Source organism: Vidua macroura, chromosome 7 (assembly GCF_024509145.1).
Source record: "Vidua macroura isolate BioBank_ID:100142 chromosome 7, ASM2450914v1, whole genome shotgun sequence".
Lineage (NCBI taxonomy): Eukaryota > Metazoa > Chordata > Aves > Passeriformes > Viduidae > Vidua > Vidua macroura.
Window position 1 is genome coordinate 30,026,093 of NC_071577.1, and position 19,588 is coordinate 30,045,680.

General features: G+C 43.2%; 1 protein-coding gene across 1 annotated transcript in view; it reads left to right on the top strand.

The window, feature by feature from the left end:
* The first annotated feature begins 2,283 nt into the window (after positions 1–2,283).
* PDIA5 (protein disulfide isomerase family A member 5) overlaps positions 2,284–19,588 on the top strand; it is a 98,731-nt gene continuing 81,426 nt past the window's right edge. The window contains exons 1-3 of the mRNA XM_053983158.1: positions 2,284–2,472; positions 13,876–14,002; positions 16,714–16,801. Of these exons, the coding sequence (XP_053839133.1) occupies positions 2,284–2,472; positions 13,876–14,002; positions 16,714–16,801 (404 nt within the window). The remainder of the gene's footprint in view (positions 2,473–13,875; positions 14,003–16,713; positions 16,802–19,588) is intronic.

Genomic DNA, 19,588 nt, shown 5'->3' on the forward strand with positions numbered 1-19,588 from the left:
ATAGAGGGTAAACTTGGGATACTGGATAGCAGTGCACTGAGATACAATTGCAATGAGTTCATTAGTAATGCACGACTGGATTGATTAAGTAGTTGCCACTGTGTAAAGCCTTGTCTAGAGCTGACACTTGATATATTATTTTGACCTGCGACAGATGCTCAATGATCTTGTCTCTTAAGTTTTGGCAGTGCCTGTCATGTCAATACAAATTATTGAGCCGAACTGAATGAAAGAAGCTGTGGTTGCCACATGGATACCTTTTCTAGATTCTCCTGTATATAAAAACTGCAGCTTCCCAAACTGGATTTTTTATATAACCTTTCAGAAGCTCAGTTTGAAATAGCTTGTCTTCTTTTTTTCTTTCTTCCTGAGAATGTTTCCTCTTGCCATCATGATAAAAATGTACTGCTGTGACAAAACAACCATGTTCCCATGATTTTATCCTTTCCTATCACAATGGTAGCACATCCTGTATGGTTATGACACGACACAGAAAATTCTACCACACTGAGGTTACTTTTACATTGCCTGATAATGGTAACTGTGATGTGAAGCATCAGAAGATATAACATTTTTCTACACAAAAGAGTCACAGGAGGACTCAAGCAGTCTTTGAGGATCTGGATATCCAGCTGAGATTAGAGGTCTGGATGTGTCAGGGTAGTTGCATGCAGAAGCTTTTCAGCTGTAGGCTGGGGATTTGAAGATGAACAGCATCTAGAAGAGGTTACCTATTCCTGGAAGTTTTGATAGCTTATTTGAACTGGAATTGAACTGGAGATCCAGACCCTTTTACTAGCAGGCTGATTATCACAGGCTGGGAAGTTGGCACCAGCAGTGGTGGTAACTAGTGCAGCACACCCATCTGTCCATCTGTCCATCCCAGTGCAGTCAGTAAGGACTGCAGGTGAGAGGAGGAAGTGTGGATAGCATATATGTTAGGGGTACAGATATTTGACATACAGGATGTTTTCTTCACAGGTCCTTCAACAGTGAAGTGAAAAGATTCATGCTTCTTCCTTCCCTAAGTCTCCCTTCAGCCATCCATCCCTTCTAATCCCAAACTCTTTCTGATGGCTTTAGGGCTGTGTCTCATGTGTTGTTTCACTGGCATTTTAGCAGGAGCTGAGGATTGCTAACCTTGTTTTAAGGCAGGCTAACCGAGGCCTTTTGCAGATGGGAAGCGAGGCATAGCACTGTGAAATGATTTGCTAAAGGTTATCCAGCTGTGACTGAGAAAGTGTGCTCTGATTCTGCTGCAAAAGATGCCATAAAAGTGTAAATGTTAATAGTAATAACTTTCTCTATGTGTATTTCTGCTTTGCAAAATTGTATTTCCACCAGGGAACTTGTTAATGTCAACGTCATTCAGTTTTCATCATCACCACTTGAAATGATCAGTCAGCTGTGTGGATCTACAAATTGCTCTCTTGCAGCCAGCCTCTTAGTCTAATGCTCAGGTGACAGTCAGCTGTAAGGATCAGGCTCGAAGATGCCTTTGATTTTCCTTTGATGTTTCTGAGCCAAGGAAGAATTTCATAGAGTCACTGGGTGGTAGGTGAAGATCCCTTCTGTTTGTGGGAAGCCAATTATAACGTGGCTGACCTGCCTTGACCTGAAGATTACTGGCAGGACATCTGGGATGTCCTTGCGAGGTAGAGCTAGCTCACTGGATGTGCCAGACTCAGGGCATAGACTGATTTGTTCATCTGGATGCAGCAACCATTCCAATACTGTGATTATAATGGAGGCTGCACAAATTGATCCTGGTCAGATTCGGTGTATTTATTTATTTACTTGCACTTTGGCATCATTGCCGACGTGTGAGGATAAACAAGGTTCACCTTTAGGATTTAATGAATGGGAACAACTTACAAGGACAACAGGTCTTAGTTTCTAATCCTCTCTACAAGTTAACTCTCTCTCCCCTTTCATTATTTTTTGTTCCCTTATTCACCTGTTATTCCAGATCTAAGATCAGCTAAAGCTTTTAAACCCCTGACAAACAAGCATCACGAAAGAGGCTGTGTGCCAGAAGCCTCTTTGGAGCAAGGCACACTCCGGGAGAGAGGCGGAGGCACAAAGAACCCCGGACGGGAGGCTAGTGGGACGTGAGAGAAGAGCTGGAACTTTTTAACCTCTGCCGAAGCAAACGGGACGGGGATTTCGGGCAGCATTCCGCTGGGGGTTGGGCGTTTATCTCCCTGCGCGGGATGGCCGCGGGAGCGGCACCGTCCCTGGGGGATGAGCATCCCGGGCGCGGGCCGGACTACAGCCCCCGTCATGCCGCGGCGCGGGCGGGCGGTGGCGGGGAGCGCGCCTGCGCCGCCAGACGTGGCAGCAGCCGCAGCGGCGGCGGGTCCGGAGCGGGTCCGGCGCGGCGGCGGGATGGCAGCGCCGGGGGAGGGCGCGGGGGCTGCGCGGCGCCGCGGGCGGCTCCCGCCGCTCCCGCTGCTGCTGCTCGGCCTGGCGGTGAGTGGCGCCGGGGGGCGGCGGGGGCGGCGCGGGGTGTCCCCCGTCCCCGGGCCGGGGCGGGGGCGCGGCGCGGCCGGCGGAGTTGGGCGAAAGTTGGGAGCGGGACGGGCCCCCGGGGCCGGGCGCGGCGGCTCCCCCGCCACCCGCACCCGCCGCCGCTGCGGGCGGGCTCGGCTCGGCACGGCACAGCCCGGCATGGCCGGGCTCCGGCAGCGCTGCTCCCGGGTGTCTTCCCGGCGCTCAGCCCGTGTGCTGCTCCCCTGCTTCCCCTTTCCCTTTCTTTCTGCTTCCCAAAGCACCGCCCGGAGAAAGCGCTCCCCGAGCGGCTGCGGGCTGGGGCCCCCGGCTGCCCCGGCCCCGGGGGCTCCGACCGGCGGCGCTTCGGTCCCAAGTTTCGTGTGAAAAGCGGTGCGGTGGCAGAGGGCTTCCAGGGGATTTCCCCCGGCGGCGGCTGTGCCGCAGCGGAGCTGCCGCGCTCGGCTTTGTGCACCTGTGTGCGGCACCCCCGCCCCGGGCACCCCCGCCCCTGCGCCCCTCGCATGTGGCGCTGTCCATCCCGCTCCGCTCCCGAGTGTCGGGGTGTGCTTCATTGACGTTACGCTGAGTAGAGCGCTGCTTACCTCAGGGAGGCTCCCAGACTTCCAGAAATATTTTAAAGTCTGATTTTTCTTTTTTTTTTCTTTCTTTTTTTTTTTTTTTTTTTTTTTTAATCCACGGAATTTAGCATAAATAGCTCAAAAGATTAATGAAGGCATGCTTTAAAACAGTACTTTATTCCATTTATTATCATGAACTACAGTTCATCCTTCTGCCTGGGCAAATGAAGCTAATAATTAATGAAAAATTACGTTAATCTTTTTATGCACAAGTGATCTGAAATGTATTTGGAAATGCATGACTGTGGAGTGCTTACCTAGTTCATACCAATCAAGTGTGGAATTGCTAATTGCCCTATGCTTATTCTGTGCTAATATTAGAATTGCCTTTGTGGGACAGAAAGATTCAGCCCTGTCTGATGTAGCCTTTTGCCCCTGGCAGGGCCATAGCTCTCAGCTCATTCAGGAGGGAGAAGAAATGCTGTGCATTCTGAAGAACTTTTGCTTTAAGCTTCATCTAGAATCACAGACCTCTGCTATCTGCACTTTATTGATTTCAAGTGGAACTGAAGTCAGGCTGAACTCTCCCTAAATGCTGTTGAGGTCTTAGTGTGGATTTTTTTCCTCTGTGGCTCCTCTTTAATATACGCAGTGGTTTTCTCAGTAATACTTGTGCCAGTGCATTCCTCAGATTGAGCATATACTGTGGACCAAGTGGAGTTACAAGTGGACTGAATTTTCCCTCCCTTCAAAATAGCTAAGCACATGGAGTTATATCTGGTATTTCCTACTATATCCACTGTGACTGTCAGACCTTATCTTACTGCAACATTAATTTTATATTAATGTAAATATTTTCCTGTGATTTTTCTTTGTAGATTAAAAGATATTTTCCCCATCTTTCTTCATATGAATCTGTTGTTCCTAATTGTTCTGGTTGCCCTCTTTGACCTTTTGTGTTGCAGAGCTGGTGTCCTTGAGATGAGCAGAGGGGGCCTGCTGTTGTCAGTGAAATTATACAAAGCCATTTTAATTTACCCACATTATTATTTCTTACCTTTCTTAATTTGCCACAGCAGTTTATTTGCTCTGTGATGCTTCATGCTGAGCAGATGTCTTCATTCAGCTGTTGATTCAGCCAATTCTTTCCCCTTTGCTGTGTACAAGTAGTTTAAATTATTTCTTCCGATTTGCATTATCTTGCACTTGAAGGTGTGATTTTCATCTTGAAATACGTAACTTGCTGTATTTGAGGATTGAAAAACTAGTTTACAGCTGTGACATAGCAAAACCTGCTTTTAATTTATTTTGAGTCGATGCGAGGCTGTTCAGTCAGGCGGTTCTCAGTGTGTAAAGTTAAACTAAAGGTAACACCAGCTGCTTGGTAGGTCAATGAGAAACATTTTTTCCTTCCAGCCAGTCCTTTTTCATGTACCCAAATGTGTTTTGCTCTCCTGGTTTTTGTTTTGTTTGTTTGTTAGTTTTTCTGGAAGTGCTGACTACTTGCAGTGCACCTGGAACAGCAGCTAGAGTTGTGCATGCATAGCACTTCTGAAAAATAGGGCTCATTTTTTGACCCAGAATTGGAGGTGGCTATGTATATAAAAGGGAACCTACAAAGCTGGATGAAGAAAAGGTTTCACTATCTTCTAATGTAAGCTGTTAATTTGTTACCTTCAGCATCACTGTGGGTGTGTGACGCACACACACGAAAAAGATGGTGGGGGGGGATCTCTGCGGTAGTTTTATTTCTTGAATGAGTTGGAGAGCTGTGAGGAAGTTGTGGGTTCCCTGTTTGGTTTATCAAGTGGTTGACTGTATTTCATGCTCAAAGGACTGAATTTACTGTTCAAGGCACTGGGAAGGAGTTTCACACCAAGGTGGATTAGCATTTCCTCTGATGCATCAGGTGCTGTGCCTTTCCTAGCAGAAGGCAGCCACTGCTTCCAACAGGATTACGCATCTGGGTCTGTTTGCTTTGCAAACACGGATGAATATTATCTCATACCAGTGTGGCAAAGATCAGTTTGTCTTCTGAGTGTTGCCTTAATGACAGAGAAACTGAGTCAAGAGTTCAGCTGACTGAGCACTGTTGGGAAGCAGACTTTGTGACCTGGTGCCACTCAAACCCAGTGCCTTCAAAGAAGGGCTTGAAAGGAACATTTCCGGCTTCCAGCTCCTCAAGTACTTCCTTAATCCTTGCCAGTAGGATCACGGGAATGCACTAGTGAGCCCTGACACTGACTTGTGAATCCAGGCCTGCAGGGAGGGCTTGGCCATGATTCCCTCTGTGCTGCAGGTAGCCCTGCAGCATGGCAGCAGTGGCTTGCATCTGGTGAGTTTGCAGGCAGGGTGCTGTTTCCTATTGTGGCATTTGGGCTTGAATTCAGGAGTGCCTCTTCCCATCCAGTTATTGTTTGTACCACAGGAGCCTCTTTGGACAGTGTTTCCTGGCAGTCAAAGGGAGGGTATTGCAAAGACAAATTCTTTAGTTGCTGTCCCCCTGCTGTATTCATATTTTGTCCTTTCCCTCTTCAAAATATGGATTTGTAAAACTCATGCTCTGTGTCCTCAGATGCCCCTCCCAAATCAAACCTTGGCTTCGTTATTCCACTCCATGCCTTATGGAGGGTTGTTTTCAATCCATTGAATTTGGTGCCACAGTACCTTTTTACCTCAGAGGCCCTGGGATGTTGATGCAAGTGTGTCATCAGAACTGGTGTTTCTGCCCAGGGGTGAGTTCATGGGGTCCTGAGCAATTGGTGATGGAAGAGGTGCTTGTTCTGTTGTTGACCATTTCTTTTGCCTTTTTGTGATGGAGTTCCTTGAATTCCTCTGTTTCAGTAAAATGGAGCCATTTCTTGAGAGCTGTGGCCGGAGGTCTGTGAATGGAAAAACTCTGTTTGCAAATTGCATTGCTCTAACTAGCATTGCCTTAAATTTTTTGGTGCAGGCAGGGTCACTTTGGAAGTAAGTTGTTGTTTACCTTGTTCCTGCCACCTTTTCAAGCTTGTGAATGGCAAAAAATTGTGATAGCAAAGCAAGTCTTTAGTTCTGGCACTGTGTCAGCTGTGAGTGGCTGGTAGCCTTGGTGGAGGGTGCTGTGAATTGCACGCTTGCAGAACACACATAAAAAAGGTAATTTAATTTGTGGCTGTCTTGATGATGCCCTGTCGTCTTTGGGTTTAGAGTCATGTAGCCTGTTTGCTGGGTGACTGCAAATAGACTTTCTCTCCCCCTCCTCTCTTTTCCTGGATATGGCACATCATGACTGTGTGGTTGTGCTGCTCTAGGATCAGCTGTGTGCTGGTTTGTTCTGGTGCTGCCTTCCTTTAGCCTCTTGCAGATCACTTACTTTCTGTGTGAATCTTCCTCCAGCTATTAAAATGAAACTTTGTCTCCTATCACCTGGCAGAAGAATGTGAGGATTAATTAGTTAACACTTGTGCAATGCTTTGAAGATAACAAATGCCATATAAAGTGCTAGAGATTTTCAGGTGTTATCTTTTGCCCTCTCTTCCTTATAAATCCCATTAATAGTGTTTTTGTCTTCTTTTTATAGTACCTCCTACGTGCTTCTTGAGTAGGTGGTATTTCTATAAACTTCTTGAAAACCCAAATTTTGGTGGTGGATTATGTGGCATATGCTTTGCTCATGCCCTTACCTTCTGTAGTCAAATGTGCTTGTTCAGAAGTGATATCTGAAATATTATTTCATCGACAGCTTGTTTAATATATGTATGGTGCCAGTGCCTGGCTTGAAGAGAGAGAGCTTCACATTCATAATATGGAGAAAGTTCTTTGTCAGCGTTAGTAATTGACCCTATTACAGTCAGTTGTTAATTAGTAAATAGTTGCACAGGTTTTCCTTCACAGAGCATTTGAAACCCAGTGATAAACCATACAATTAATTTGCTACTCAGAACCCTTAAGAACAGCCTTTAGTATAGACTATTATGCCTGTAGCTTAAACCTCACTGTGTAAGAACAATATGAACAGTAGAGTCTAGTCAAATCTTGACGTCTCCATGGTATTTTTTGCTACCTTCTATATTTGGAAAGTGAACATAGCAAGCACCACCTTAAGTGGAATGTCTTATTTGTAGCATTCTTCAGCCTAAGTTAGAGAGTACTAAGACACTCTTTGTCAGGATTTTAATTTGCCTTCCTTTGAAAACAAAAGAAAATATGATACCTACCTCTTTGCAGATATGACCCCCCACAACAAAATGTCAATAGTGCTTCTGTTTTTTAATTTCTGGAATGGCTTGAGGTGAGAGTTAACTGATACGGATTATGTATGCAGTAAGAATGTGTTCTTCCATGGAACTTGTGGGAATGAACAAAACCCAGGAAGTGTCCAGTGGGCATGTCTGCAGATGTAAGTCTGTTGGGCAAACCCACAGTTTTCAAATGCTGTTGGTCTTGCAGTGCAGAAGTTGTTGATTTTCCTGCGTGTGTGCTGGTGCCCTGCTCACCTGGCCATCCCATGCTGCTGTAGGTGTGGCAGTCATTGCTTCCTACTCAGACCTGTTGGTGGCTTTTTGGATTGGTCACAGACATCACTGAGCAGCTTTTGTACTGGGAGTCCTCAGCAGGTTGTATTTTGTGAGCCCCTGCAGGGGCAACTGGCAGAAGATGGTTTTGTGATTCCAGTGGGATTGCAGAGACTACTGCAGGGGCCACTTCAGCTGTGACCCCTGAAGTCTGAGACCCAAGAGCTACTACCCTTTCTCTTCCCCACTCCACAAAGTAGTTTTTTACCAGGCTTCCTTGAGGTACCTTTGGGTAACAGAGCTAACCTGTCTCCTCCCATCTGATTTGATTAAAATGTTTTTACAGTTATTTTAGATATTAATCATGAACGAAAAAAGGGGACTGTCCTACTTATCACTATCCATCTTGGAAGGCATTTGTTACAAATGGCTCAGTGATCAAAGCAGCACAACCCTGAATGTAAATAGCAGCAGAGGGAGGGCTAGTGAGTGAAAAGCAAGCAATTATTGCACAAGGTCAAGAGTGGTTTGTATGATGAACAAGGAAGATAAAACATCTGCAGTTAAACTGTGATTCTTGTAAACAAGAAGGCTTTTGATTTGAACATCTTGTATTTTTCAGTGGGAAGGAATTGGGGGGAAGGAAGCAATGGGTCAGTTTCTCCCTTGTGCTTGCCTGGAGATGACTTAGACCTGGTATTGTCAGTACATGCACAGTGTCTGCACTACGGGACATGGCTGTGTCACCAGCTGATCTGCAGATTTACAAACCTCTGTCACCACAGTACAGAGGTGTCCCTTCAAGTCAGCCTTCTGAAGTGCACAGTCCATCACAGGGCTCATTTTGGGAGCTGAGTAGCAAAGGAAAAGTGAGATTCTGTGTTCTTTTTGGGATTTCTTCCCCTGAGCCACCCCCCCGCCCCATTTTTATGTGGCAGATGAGACCCTTATTTGGAATGTGAGCCACTCCCCTCCTAAATAAATTAATAATGAAATAAAATTCAGTCATCTCCATTACTGCCTGGAATTTTGAGGCAGGTTTCCTCTTCAACTTGACTCCTAAAAAATGCCTTGTCAGACACAATCTGTTTCATATGCACAGGGTTGCTGATTGATCATATTTACAGTGGGTTGAGTGCTGTTGTCCCAAAATGAGAATGACACCAGTGGGTGGCTAAGCTAAGGCAGAAATTCGAGTTAATGTCTTCCTGAAAAAGTAGAGTTTACAAATTGTGGTTGAGTGTAAGGCTGTGTCCCTGCCAAGCAGCAGTTTTGCTGGAGCCCGTTGTCACAGCCCCAGTTATTCCTGATGAATAGTGTGCAAATTGGCTGCTAATTATACATGTGTTAGTGTGTGCATAAAAACTGCATGTTGACATATGGATTTAGGCACCTAAGCACTGTTTCAGCTGCATATCCATTTATACTTTTTGTGCATTATTTGTGTCCAGGGAAGTATATATTTCCAGCTCTTGAGCTGGAAATAGGAGAAATAGGGAATAGTTTTTCTGTCCAGTGTACAACGCTAATCTTCTGATAGAAATCAAGATTAAATAAGGAAGATCTATTTTCTTGTTTTTAAAACTGTGTGTTTTCATTGCCCTTGATGTAAAATAAATACATAAGTAATTCTCCAGATATGCTGCTTATCCTTAGCTAAAGACCATGCTGTCACGAAGCTTTTGTGGGGAGCAACTCATAAATTGAACTGGGTTCTGTGGGAGCAGTAGTTAAGCATTTATCACATTTAATTTGAATAATAAATGTAAAATATGAAAATACATTCTTGTGGCTGTTTGAAAGATATTCCCTTTTTTCATTTTAAAATGAGATTCAGAGAAGAGTAAAAACTTGAGAAATAGACTCTGCTTTCTCAGATCCTTGATAATTTTGAGAAAACATGGCCTGAGGGATGACCACATTTTTCAATAGTGTCAATCCTGGAAGTATAATTAGCAAATAGTTATTTGCCTGTAACTCTTTGCCTCTGGGTTTCTGAAAGCTCAGATCTTCCTTGGGTACCAATTCTAAGGGAGTGGGGTTGTGGAGTGTTTACTGCTCTTTAACACATGCATATGTTTGGCAGCTCTGCAAGGAATTTAGAAAGGGAAAAAAAGAAAATTAAACCTTTTTGACTGATCAGACTTCTGCCACCAAGCTTGCAAGATCATATATTTAAATACATACTTTGAAGAACAGAGACAGAACACATGGGGGTTTGTACCTTGTACTTGAATAGCTGTGTCTCAGCAGTTTTGAATTTACTGTCTTGAGGATTTGAATTCACTTATGTTTTACTTGAGAGTCTTTTATGCATCTCAGACACTACAGTCACATGACTGATGTGTGACCTATGCCATAAAAATTCTGTGAAAATAAATTCAGATTGTGATCTTGAGCTGAGGAAAATCTGCAGCCTGGAATTGCTATGAGATTTGCATTTCATAGTCTGCCATGTGTAGTCTGTCTTTTTTTGAAGGTCTCCACCAAAGTTTCCTGCATCTGAGAACACCAGGTGACAGTCGTGTCACCGAGCCAGCCATGGATAAGGGCCTCTTATGATTGGCAGCTGTGCAAACACAGCATAAAATAAAATAGACATTCCCTCAGTTTTGTTGCAGTTTCTCATTGCCATAACTGGCAAGGGTGGCAGAGATGTTGCACATGTTGGTTCTATTATGCCCTTTACCTTAGCAGGTATCGAGGTGGGCAGCTTCTTGAGAAAAATACTTGGAGCATTTCTTAACTTTTCTGAGGTGGTTGTGAATAGATTTTAAAGCTTTAGGATGCTCAAGTGACAAGAGAGTTTAGCTTGTTTCTTATTTATAGATTTCCATATGTGTGAATGTAGCACTTCCTGACGCATATGAGAAGAAGCTTCCTGCCCAGGAGGGACTGTCACCTTTCTTGACCTCTTCCTTTTTTAATATGCGCTCATCTCCTCTTGTGCCCTGGATTTAAACAGGAAGCAATGTGCTTGATTGGGCAGTGCCTGGCTGATGAGCTCTCCTGCAAAATGTCTGGAGTAAATCTACCTGAGTTATGACTTACAAATAAATTCATATAGCACAGCACATGCAAATTAGCTTCATCTTTGTTGCTGCTTTACCTATGGGCTATGCAGGAGCATGAGTTTGGTTTTCTGTGGAAGATGGTAGCTGCTTCCACAGAATTCTTTTTCCCCATCCTCTTAATTTTACATTTTTCAGCCAGGACTAGTGGCTGTAGTCCTGGTGAGGCTGTAGCTGCTGGTACAGTCATCACTGCTGTGACTCTAGAGCAGAGCAGCCCTGTGTTTGGGACTGGCGTCTGGTAGAACTGACTCCTTGATATCCCTTGACTTCAACAGAGCTGGTAGGGAAGGCAGAGGCTCTTCTGGAGGTTTAACCATAAACCAACCTCTTGTTTATTCCTGGGTAGGGTATTGATTAATTTCAGCAGGAGAAAGCTGGGGAGTGTGGAACTACTTAATTCTATCAGTTTGCAAATATCATGTAGTGCAACCGGGAATCGGGGCTGGGTGAATTTCTCTGCTCGGCCAATAACCTCTCAGTGTTGCTGTGCTGCCTTAGATGTGCAGGCAGGGCATTTCTCTCCAACTTAGTGCCTTTGGCTTGGACCTTTTGGGTTTTATAACCAGGAAAGGCTGCAACATTAATCTTACTTAAAGGGAGATGATGATTATTCAGCTGGGCTGACTGGTATGCTTGTATGCACAATGCCTTTCCCAGTGGGTTTTGGGCTAAACCATTGGAACAGAGAGAGCTACTGTAGTAAAACTGGAGGAAAATGAGTAGCATGTATTGATTTGATACCTGGAGAGGAATTGGGCAGAGAAGCAGTAGATATATGTGACATGCATCTCCCTCCAAGTGCCTGCTGTTCCACCAGCACAGCGGGTTTTCTGTTAGTGGCAACACCGACAAGGCACTAGTTAAAGCTGTCATTGTTTTCAGAATCCAATTTTTCAAGAGGTTTACAGCTCTGCCATTATAAGGAAAGAAAGAAATAAAGAGAGAGAAAATTCCTGAAATTGGTAAAACAGCCTTTCTAGCTGGAAAAGACATGGAATGCCTATACTTAAAACCATAAAATGGTGTGGGTTGGAAGAGAGCTCAAAGATCATCTTGTTCGAGCACCCCTCTTCTGAGCTATTGGTAAGCACTTTAAACAAAGTTTATAGTATCATTTGGTATCATGTTGAAAGTGGCTTTTGTGGAGTGTTTTAGTCTAATTGCTTCTTTTTGATAGAGAGTTCACAGACTAGAGTATCCTTAATTGAGTCCAGTTTTTTCAGCCAAACAAGCAACCTGTAGTTTCACTTTTTCCCTGTGTTCAACCTTAGTTTCAGTTAAGTTTATTTTTTGTCTTCTGTAACTCATGGCATAAATAAAACTATGAGACACTTGAATAGTTACAAAAATTGAGGTGAAGAGAAGAGTTTTTATAAAAAATACTTGGCTTTAAAAAGGTCTGCCCATAATGTTGGATTAATTTCTCCTATGCAGCCCCTAATATTGGTGGTTTTGGGCAGGACTATTCATGTCTGTGTCACCTCACTTAGTCCGACTATATTTGCCTGCTTTGACTGGCAACACCATGTATTCATCTCAGAAAATACAGAAGTGATACACATACATCAGCCTTGAGTAAGAAGGTTGAGCCCTGGACATCTGGGTTTAGAAGAATGTGAGTCTTTGGTTGAATTAAAGCATCAAGGACACGTGTGCTGTGGTAGAGGCTGACTTGCAAATGTGCTCACTTCCTTCTCACAGTCTGACCATCTGGCCCACGGGGCCTAGTGGTGGGATTCCTGCCTGCAGAGTGGGGAAACTTGTTCACTCTTAGATTTTATGTTATAGGTGTATTTTCTAAGAACTTCTAAGTTCTCAAACATCCTGGTTGTTTTGAGGATGATCTCCATCTCCGCTCAGCTTCTCTCCGTTACCTGGTGTGTCCCAAGATTCCCCTCATGCCCTTTTGCCCTTTTCTTTTCCACATGTAAAGACTTCTGGCATTTATAGAGTCTGCTTTGTAGGTGCAGGTTTTGTTTCTGAGCCGCAGTGACTGTGGTGCTTGGAAATAGCTGAATTTGAATGAAGTGCGTGCCTGGGGCTGTGTGTTCTGACTTCGTTGGCTTAGTCCTTTCTTTAAATGCTGCATGATGTAACACGCCGGATGCAAGAACTGCCTCTTGTTTCTTCATATCCACTGTGGACAGCCTGGTTGGAGTAAGGCATGATCAAAATCAGTTCTGTAATTAAGGAAATGTTGAACCTCTTGTGTGTGTTAGGCAAATGAGTTGAAGCTTTTAGCCAAGCAATTAAGTGTTAAGGTTTTACTGTAAGGTGAATGGAAACTAGATAATTTCTCCAGCTAAGCTTCCCTTAATCATTCCATTAGCACAAATTCAGGACAGTGCAGAAGGGAAGCAGCATAGCCTGATGGATAAGATAATTATTATATTATTATTATTGAAGAATATTACAGTAAGAATAAGCAGTAAAGGCCCCAGCTGAGGTTATGGTGATAATTTGATATGAGTTTTACTTCATGACCGTCAAACTCTGCTCTGGAACTGTTGTGATTTAAATAGAGTAAAAGATGCAGTGGAAAAAAAAAAAACTTTTTTGCATAGATCCAGAGCTGAGATGCAGAGAGATTAAATGCTGTGTCTTCCATGGTACCAGTGGAAGCTGAACAAGGCACTGCTGTGCGTGTGTGACATGGTGTGGGCACTGGGAAACACGAGCCCTGCTCCACTTTGAAAGGGTGGGTGGGAGAGGGTTGTGCTCTAATGCGGATGCTGGATTACTTGCATTTTCTGTTCTCATTTCCTACATCTGCTCCCTGTCAGTGTGGGTTATTTTAACTTCATGGCTGTCTTCTGTAGGGTATCAAAATACTGGATTGAGTTTGCAGCATATTCAGAGATGTAGGGACAAGAGTGCTCTCAAAGTGGCAATTTGCTGCTTCTCTTGGTAAAGTATATTAAATTTACATAAGAAATGTTATCTGATTATCTGATTTGGGAGCAAACTTTTAAAGAGGGTGGTATCTTAAGTAAAACAGTATTTCTGGATGTTGTGTTCATTTTTCCATGTAAGGGTACTTGTTTAGGAATGTATTGACCCAGTTTCAATTAATCACGTGCCTGGCATTTTTTCTTTTGGTTTTGCTGATCAAATCAATGTGATAGCCTATTTAAGGCAGCATATCTCAAGATTATAAAAAAACATGGTGGCAATTTGCAAAAGCAGGTTGTCTCTGTATCTGTGACTGATGTTTTTGGCTCTCTGTTTCCCTAGGCATTCTTGCCAGCATTCGTGTACTCATTGAAGGTGTCTCCACTCATAGAAAAAATAAGTGATCACAAGGATTTTAAGAAGCTTCTCAGGACACGGAATAACGTACTAGTGCTCTATTCCAAGTCTGGTAAGTCTTTTTTTTTTTTTTTTTTTAATGTTACAGCTCTTTATGCCCAGCAAGGTGTGTACCAAGAGGCTTCTATATGACTGCAAAGACTTCTTCAGGACTGGTGTCCTTTGTTTTAATTCAGAGGGTCCTGATGTTTCAAGATTGGAGTCATCTTAATTCAGCCTTCTAATTGCTCTGTCACATTGGCAGAAATGTACTTTATTCTGGCTTTGTCTCCAGAACTGGCTCCCTGTAATAAGAGCTTTCTGGTGTGTTTATCACAGTAGTTTGCAAGTTTTGATTTCCTGGTGACACTGAAAGGCGTAATGAATAGTTACAGTACTGAAATCAATCCATCTTTGCTTCTGACAGTTTTGAGTGTCCCATGGTTGTCTTTCAGCTTTAATTAAAAAAATATAAAAATAAAAAAAGAACTGTTGTGTAAGATGGAAAGTGACTCATTTCACATTATGCCACCTGTCCCCTTGAATCTTTTTCTTGTTTCCTCTGTCATTCAGGCTCACCTTTCTGGCTGTTTACTAAACTGTTTGCTTTTCCTTTGCTCTGTTCTGATCCTGCTGTACCTTTTCTCCTTTCTTGCCTTTTTTTTTTTTTTTTGGGAGGTGTTTTGTGTAACACCATGTAAAATCAAGAAACTATCTTTAAACTCTATACACAAGTGCAGAATGCTTTTGTGAATGTGGAAGTCATTGGAGAGCAAGAAGTAAAACATATAATTAAGATGATTTTCCTTCGTGCTGTATTGTTTTTGTTTCTTCCTTCTTCTTCTTGTAGGCAGACAGGACAAGATAATGCCTTGTTTGGGTGTTGGGTCCTCCTTTTCTGACCTTTTCTGTTGCAAAGGTCTTCTGTCAATTAAACACAGTGATGATAGCATTGCTCTGGGTTCATGGTGTATCAAATTGGAGCAGCATATAGAGACAAATATCCTCCTCCCTCTGCCCCCCAGTATCAAAGAATTTTGCAGACAACGATATGCAGGTGCTGGAGTAATTAACTTTATTTCCTAAAGATATGCTTATTCTGAAACAGTTAAAATTATATACGTGGCTTATATTTTTATTAAAATACTTGTGTTTTGCTATAGTGGAGAACTTTGAGCACTTGAACTTGGCTAAATGGTTTTGTAGTAACAGGTTCAAAGTGAAAATCATAAAAGAGTTTCTAATGCTTTTTGATTTTTGAAAGGAACACTTTAGATAAAAAGACGTCTGTATTATTCAGCTTCTTAAAGGGAAAATTTTCTTTTTACGCTTAATATTTTAAGTGGTGGTTGCTTTCATTTTTAGCAGCATAACCAGAACACTTCAGCTGTGACACTCATCTAATAAATGTTGCCCTATGGGCATTGTTCAAAAGCCATGTTATGGAGATTTCTTTTTTTCTGTTTTTGTTCTTTAATTGGTTGGTTTTAGCAGTCTAAAGCATTGCATGCAGAGCTGACTGTGGAATTAATGTTTCTTCCTGGAACAGTGATCCTTGCACAATTAGAAATCTCTTGCCCAACAGTCACCCAGAAAGAGGGGAGGGGAAAAAAAGAGATGGGAATTTGGAGGTGTAATTTCAATCCCATATATACATCCCCCAGCTGTGATGAGATGTTGGCTGGCATCTGGGCAATTGCATGTTCTGGGTATTGGGGTGTGAGGGTTTCTGGAGAGCTGATACGTGTGGGTTGGTGTCTCTGATGGCATCAGGCCCAAGCAAATCTGTCAAATACAAAGAGGCTGTTTCTGGCTCAGGAGATTGTTGAGGTAAAAATTGTAAAGGTTTAGGGATTATTTGATGGGCTATCCCTACATGCTGGCTCTGCTTGTCTACTCTGACATCTACAGGCCCTCACTTCCTCAAATGCTGGAGACAAGATATTGGTCTACAGAAGCATTCTGTCTGTCCCAATATTGCCATTCTTACATTCAGTTACTTGAAGTAGTTGTGGAGATCTGGAAGAGGCTCTGGGTTTCTATTTTCTGTTTATTGAGGAAGGAAGCAGTTCCTGTTAGATTTTTTGGGGGAATGAATACTTATTTTTACTGCTATATTTTTCTTTCTTCTGTTTATTTTTAATACCATTTATAAGACTCTTTTGGAATGGTAGTGTTTTGCAAAACCTATACATGTGGCACAGCATTATAAAAGTCTCTGTTGGGTATTTTTAATACAGCCAGTACTTGGAAGGACCTTTTCTGGGTAGTGCTCATGACTGTTGGTTTGGGTATGTCCCAGGGTTATTATGAGGATAAAGTCTGTTACTTTCTGTGTATGGCTGGGATAGAATTAGGGAGGCAGAGATGCTGAATGACTTGCCCTTACGGCCGATGAAAGTCCTAAATGAAATTGCTCTAATTAGCAGGCTGTGGTGCAAACTGGTTCATGCCCAGCCACAGGGAAGAAGGCGGTGTTGGGATGGAAGCTGTAGGAGAGGACACATTATAGCTCTGTAAATGCAGCTCAGGGAGCGTGTCTGGAAATACCAATTTCAGTGTATTGTTTAAGGGGTAGAGGGAAGGAGCAACCCAGCTTCACCTGCAGCCAGCTTTCCTTCTAGTTTACAGAAGATTTTACTGATCCCTGTTACACTGGTTTCTTCAAATGAGACAACATGTTCTTGGGGTGCTTTGGCACATAGAAATGCAACATTGTGTTGTTTTATGTAGAGTGGTAATGCTGTTATTAATTTAGTTTTATTGTTTAATTTTGTCTTCCAGCCACTGCTGCTGAAAGCTCACTCAGATTACTGTCCAATGTGGCCCAGGAGGTGAAAGGACGAGGTACTATAAGCTGGATAGACTGTGGGTACGTGTCATGCTCTTTTCCTTCTTATTTTCCCTTTCCCCTTTTGGCTTTTATTGCTATCTTAGCTTTTTTGATGGCTCTGAAACTTTTTGCCTTTAAGTGGACCACATAATTCTGTGTAGTTTCTTCTATAGGAAGCTTTATATATTACCATCTTATCTTCCTTTGAACGAGTGAAGGGGAATATTTTTTTTTTCCTTATGGCTGTTGTTACTTCTCTGACACCATGTTTTCCAGCCTGAAGCTGAGACCCGGGCTAACATTGCCTTTCATAGGTGACACACAGGGTGCAAGCTTTTTTTCCACAAGCCAGGGGAGGAGGAATCTCACACGTTGTGCCTCAGCTGGAGGGCAATGCAGTTCTGCTCTGACAGCAAATGTTGTGTGAGCAGTAAGCTATTTGCTTGGTTTTGAAGCATCCACCCATTTGTGTTTCTCAATAAAATGTGCTTTCTTTTAAAGACCTTCCTCTGTGCTGGCATAAGTTCTGGCAATTTTTAATGTGAAGGCAAAGAAACTTGTTTTTGTAAGTGGTTGTGTGTGGGGGGAGGAATGAACAGGTGTGTACTTTCTGGTTTGCAGATGTGAAAATCTCTGCTGTGGTTCAACTCAATAACAGTTTCCTTGTGGTTTTAGCTTGTGTATCGTAGTGCCCCTGCAGCTTTGAGAGCTTTGCCTGCAGGTGGCAAGTTCCCCTTCCTGCACTGCAGAGGAGCAGCTTGCTGCCTACCTGTGTGTTTGGGTGGATTGCCATGGTATGAACAGATTGTACACTGTGCACAAATGTAAGTCAGCTCTGCACATCATGTGGCTCCCTTAAAATTACACTTTTGAAACTAACCCTCATCCATCAAACAGTGACCCAGAATAAGTCTTTGGTAAATTGGAAGTAAATGTGGGTTTGTGATTATTAACCTGTCCTGCTCTCCCCCTGCCATCAGGCAGGTATCTCTCCTGTGGAGTCCTCTGCCTTCTGTTTGCATTCTGCTGGGCTCATCCAAGTGCACACACACTTTCATCTCTGCCCAACTGGTGGGGACTGAGTTCCAAGTCATCTGCTGGCAGAAAGCAGGGCTGTTCCTCAGAGGTCAGTGAAGCCTGCACCACCTGCCACCTGCTGAAAAGCCAGTGGATAAATTGTATTGACTCTGACAAGGTGAAGGTTGTGAGGAGATCTGGCATACCTCTGAAATCCATGAAAACCAGTCTTCATCTCTAACAAAAGCAGTGATAAGTAGTTTTTTGTTGTCAACAATGAGGGCTAGCAAATAGGATACTGAGCCAGCCTCTTGGCTTCAGTTTCTAATCAGTTTCTCTTTATGGACTGCTTGCTACCTTTTTGTGTCTTTTGTTTTAGGCTACCTCTGTGTTGGGGGACTTACTGTTTACTCTCTGTGTGTGTATGTGGTATATACAAATGCTGGATGATGAGGCTGTTCAGCTGGCCCTTCAAAATGCTGCTGTAATACAACTAAACAAGAACTCCGTTCAGGATTTATTTTAGTTCTGGGTTGGAGAAGGAAAGATTTGGTGTTTAGGACTTCAGTTTGAAATCCAGGGAAGTTTTGGCACTTAGTTCAACAGGTCAGTCTCCACTCCTGAGATTGTAAGTAATGGTGATGGGGAGGGAAATGTACTGTTTGGTTTTGCTATAAAATAAACTTCAATTAATCAAACCCTAATATACTCTGATTTATGTTGACATCTAGACCAAACTTTGTTATGGAAGCTACATGCAAGAAATGTATTTTCAAGTCTCTCCCATGCAATGCTTCAATACTTTTCATAGGAAGCTTGGTACTTGCAGTGCCTTTCCTCTCACCATGAGGGGGAAATACTGAAAGGTGAATTAATCTTAGACAGTGAAGCAGTGTGGTGAAAGTCATGCTGTAAAGGGTTGGGAGACCTGGGAATAGATTGGTAGGTTCCCAAAATTTTCTTTGACACCAGTAGTGCTACAATCAGATTATCACTTCCTGAGAGGTAGGCAGTGACCAGGATGTTGTAACATGGCAATAGGTGTCATTCTCTCTTTGAGGGTAAAGCAGAGCTGTCTTTCATGTCTTGTTTGGGAAGAACCTGGAAAAAATAGCTGGGCATTTTTCAGAGATGGACTTCTAGCTCTTCTATCACTCCTGCTAAGGGATACCATAACAGGATCTGCAAACTTGTTTCATGGGGCTAGGTGGGTTGGAAGACTGGCTTGTGGTAAAGGAGGTCTTGGTAGATGCAAAAAGAAACCCTAAAGAAATAGTCTGAGCCTAAACCAAGTTTTGTGGTTGATTTGCTTGTTAAGCTTTTGAAGCATTCTGAAATCAATCTAGTAGTGTTGAGGTAACTTTTAAACAATTTTTTTTTCATGTTTTTTCCTTTGCTTATTGCTTTTTAAAAAATTGTATACAGGTGGCTGCACCACAGTGCCCACCTTGCTGCAGTGCCAATACCAGAGGCTGCAGTAGTGCAGTCTGCCCCAGGTTGTGGAGGGCCAGTTGTACGGCCTGGACAGCTGAGTCCTACCAGAGTGGCTCAAGCCGTTCTCCTGCAGCAAATATGCTGAGAGGCTTATTTGCAAGTCTTCATGCCGAAACAAACAGCACACAGATGCAGGGATATTTACAGCACAGGCTCAATTTGTTTTACAAATACTGACAAGAAATGTCTTGTTTGGCAGCAATATTTAGCGGGAAATTTTGGCTTTGCTCTTCACATCCTGCTGTACTGGGCTTCTTTGCCTTCGGATCCAAGCGTTGGCAGGGCTGGCATACATGCAGCGTTGTGGTTTGTGCC